The 3,453-nt window shown below is 43.0% G+C and overlaps 1 protein-coding gene across 1 annotated transcript; it reads right to left on the reverse strand.

The window, feature by feature from the left end:
- Positions 1-835: 835 nt before the first annotated feature.
- On the reverse strand, positions 836-3,107 carry LOC148034879 (RAN GTPase-activating protein 2-like). The gene has a single exon (XM_087679814.1). It carries the CDS (start codon positions 2,916-2,918, stop codon positions 1,227-1,229), a length of 1,692 nt encoding a protein of 563 aa, XP_087535940.1. The 5' UTR covers positions 2,919-3,107; the 3' UTR covers positions 836-1,226.
- Positions 3,108-3,453: the final 346 nt, after the last annotated feature.

The raw sequence follows: 3,453 nt of genomic DNA on the forward strand, positions 1-3,453 counted from the left end.
AAGCCTAAATAGACATTCTGAGGCACACAACATAGACTGTATTCTGAATCTCAGAAAATAAAATCTCAGAAACACCATTTCCACAATCCTTCATAAGTAACAAACCTTAAAAGACAATCCAAGGAATATACTTTCTGAGGCACACTAACAGAGACTATTCCGAATCACTAGAAAGTAAAATCTCAGAAACACCATTTCTACAATACCTCATAAGTAACAAACCTTCAAAGACATTCCAATGCACATAAACACAGACAGAATTCCCAATCACCAGAAAGCAAAATCTCAGAAACACCATTTCTACAATCCCTTATAAGTAAACAGCCTAAAACATTCAAAGACACAAGCACAGACTGAAATGAAAATGGCTCACATAAAGGATGATCACTCATCTCCCTAATAACACGCCCAACTTCTAGCAACACTCACTCAGACGAGTAGCAAATAGTTACAATCAAAACATTGCCTAGACATGAAAACATTTTATATTAGCTATATATCATTTTAAGATATCAAACACCATCACATTGAATAGCACACTTAAGCAATACATTGAATAGCACAGACTGAAATGAAAATGGCTCACATAAAGGATCAATCATCTCCCTAATAACACGCCCAACTTCTAGCAACGCTCACTCAGACGAGTAGCAAATAGTTACAATCAAAACATTGCCTAGACATGGAAACATTTTATATTAGCTATATATCATTTTAAGATATCAAACACCATCACATTGAAGAGCACACTTGAGCAATAAAATTGATGCATTGTATTTCCCTGAAAGTGTCTGTTATTACAGATACTTAGACAATATGTTCAGTAGTACAGTCATAGTGAACATCATAGTTATACACAAATACAATACCAATTATGCTAAATGATGCACTGATGACAAAGCCATTCCCTGAAAGTGACTGCAGTTACAGCTACTAAGCCTTCCTTAGAGGGATGGGCAATACATTGGTGCATTGCACCTACTCTTAACTAAATCTGCTCTTCATCAAGAATGAAGAGACAATCTTTCTTGCAAATAAATGAGCCTCCGACTCCTTTCAAAGGAAAAAGGAAGCAGAATAAGTAAGCCCTGACCCTAAGGTAGCTTTGAAAAATGTAGAATAACTAAGTAGTGCGGTGACTTAGATGAACACCAATATGAGTATTTAGTAGAGAGTATATGAAGATCACCAAGAAATGAATTCGAATGTATGCTTCATGTGCTGACTTATACTTTCACCTTGCCAAACTGTGCATGCAACTCATCATCAGCATCATCTCGTTCATCTTCCTCGTCTTCTTCTTCATTGTCATCTCCTTGGTCTTCCTCATCATTATCCTCCAAGGTCCCCAAGACTGAGGTGCCATGCAATCCCTTTTGCAGTACCTCTTTCAAAGCTTCAATGCCAGCTTCTGATATATGGTTCCCATTGAGGCTCAAGAGCTTGAAGCCTGGCTTTACAGCCACAGCTTGCGCTGCAGCACATGCTCCTATCCTCCCTATATCAGTTTCGGACAGATCCAGCTCCAGAAGCCCTTCATGACCCTTAAGGAGGGCATCACACACAACTACTACCCCTGCATCCTGGAGTTCATTCTCAGACAGGTTGAGTTTTGTTAGTTGAGTCTTTGATGCAATGCAGTCAGCCAGCTTTCTTGCTGACAGAACAGTGAAGTCATTGCCAGCCAGTTCCAGAACTTGAAGACCTGGTGCACCTTCTTGAAGTGCTTCCAGCACCGCTTTCATTCCCTCATCTTCAAAACCAAGATAGCTCAGATAGACCTCCTTGAGATCCAAGTGTTGTTTCAATGGCTTTGCAAGAGCTATGCCAACATCAGAACCAAAAGGATTATCCCGTAAATCAATCTTTCTCAAACTGGATCCCGCCAATAAAGCATCTGCCAAAGCAATTCCACCATCTGTTGCAACACGAGTAGAAGAACATCTGAAATCCTCCAAAACTGGTGCTCCTTTCACAAGCTCTGAGAGAGCTATCGCTCCACCATCCCCAGTCATGTTGTTATGAAAATGCAGAATGCGCAATTTTTCTGAAGATGGAAGCAGCTCACAGATAGCCTGAGCAGCCTCCTCTGAGATGCCATTATTAATAAAATAAAGCTCTTCCAAATTACATTGAGACTGTAGGAGCTCAGAGAAAGCCCTTACTCCTTTCTCTCCCAAAGCATTATCTGACAAATTGAGATATTTGAGCCTGCATCCTTCCAAGGCAGCTGAGAAAATTGACATCACAGTCAGAGCTTCCTCTTCAGGCCTGCTAGCAACTATGTCAGCAAGGTTGACTTGAACAAGTTGAGATCTCAACGTCTCCAATATCCCCCCAGCAACTATGGCGGCATCCTCTCCAAAGCTCCTGTTGCTGAAGCATATACCAGAAAAAGTATTTCCTGGTACAGTAAGAGGTTTCAGAAGCTCAATAGCAGCTTCTTTCGTCAAGAAACCACGATTTCCATCAGAAATATCGAAAAAAGTACTCAATGCAGAAAGATCTGCCTCAGCAGCGGGAGTCTCAATAGCTCCAACAGCCTCTGAAACGGGAGAAAAGGACAAAGGCCCTCTCTTCAAGCACTCCAGCATAAGCCTGCTGGCCTCTTTGGCATAGAATTGCACCACAGCTAAATCCGCAGAGCTGTCATCAGCGGCAGCCTGCTGTGAGGCAGCCTGGAAGGCCTCCTCTTCGATGCGCGCAGCGTGGAGGGAAGCTTCTTCAGCACCAATTTGGCCATACCGCTCCGAGAAGAAGGAAACGGAGGAGAGGTGGCCGGAGAGCCGTTGGACGAGCGTGGAGCGAGTAACGGGGTTGGGAGGCCAAAGCCGAATGGAAGGCATGGGGCGAGGGGAGGATGAGGCCATGAGGTGAGGATGGGAAGGGCTTGAGGATGAGGCGGTGGCGGTGGCCATCGGGAATGAAATGGAAAAACAGGGAGTGCAAGCTTTCTGGCTATGGAGGTCAAGCAGGACAAAGCCTGAGTATATGTCTGTCTCCCTATCTACGAAGAGCAGGAGCGTACCTGGATATGCCGATGCGAAGAAGGAAAGGGCTATGCCGGAAAATGCTTGGAAATGCTTCTCCCCTCTGAGTTTTTCCGAAGTGCAAAGCAGACTGGAGGGGAGAAATAGAGGGAACCGATTTTTAGCTCGACTTAATAATCGTTTCAAGTCCGCCCTACACTATTTTTAATAAAACCCTGGCGTCCGCTCGAAAGCCTTTGCTTGTTCCAACGGATACCTTCCATTTTGAAAAAAAGCGCTTTAATTGAAATCGGAAAACCTCTCTTAGGATTTTTTGAAATGTTTTTGCTCTCTTCTAAGTAGGGTAAATTGTCGCTGTTCCTTGAGATAATCTTCCTATTCATACATCAACATCCTTATCTTCCTTGAAGATTGCCCAAAGATCCGTTGCTTTTGAACGATAATCTTCTTACTCAAAAATCAA

Source organism: Lygodium microphyllum, chromosome 6 (assembly GCF_053477565.2).
Source record: "Lygodium microphyllum isolate KBCC chromosome 6, Lygodium_microphyllum_v1.1.10, whole genome shotgun sequence".
In the NCBI taxonomy this organism is placed as follows: domain Eukaryota; kingdom Viridiplantae; phylum Streptophyta; class Polypodiopsida; order Schizaeales; family Lygodiaceae; genus Lygodium; species Lygodium microphyllum.

Coding starts and splice junctions, on each gene's coding strand:
- LOC148034879 (XM_087679814.1), bottom strand. CDS start 2,918: ATGGCCACCGCCACCGCCTCATCCTCAAGCCCTTCCCATCCTCACCTC.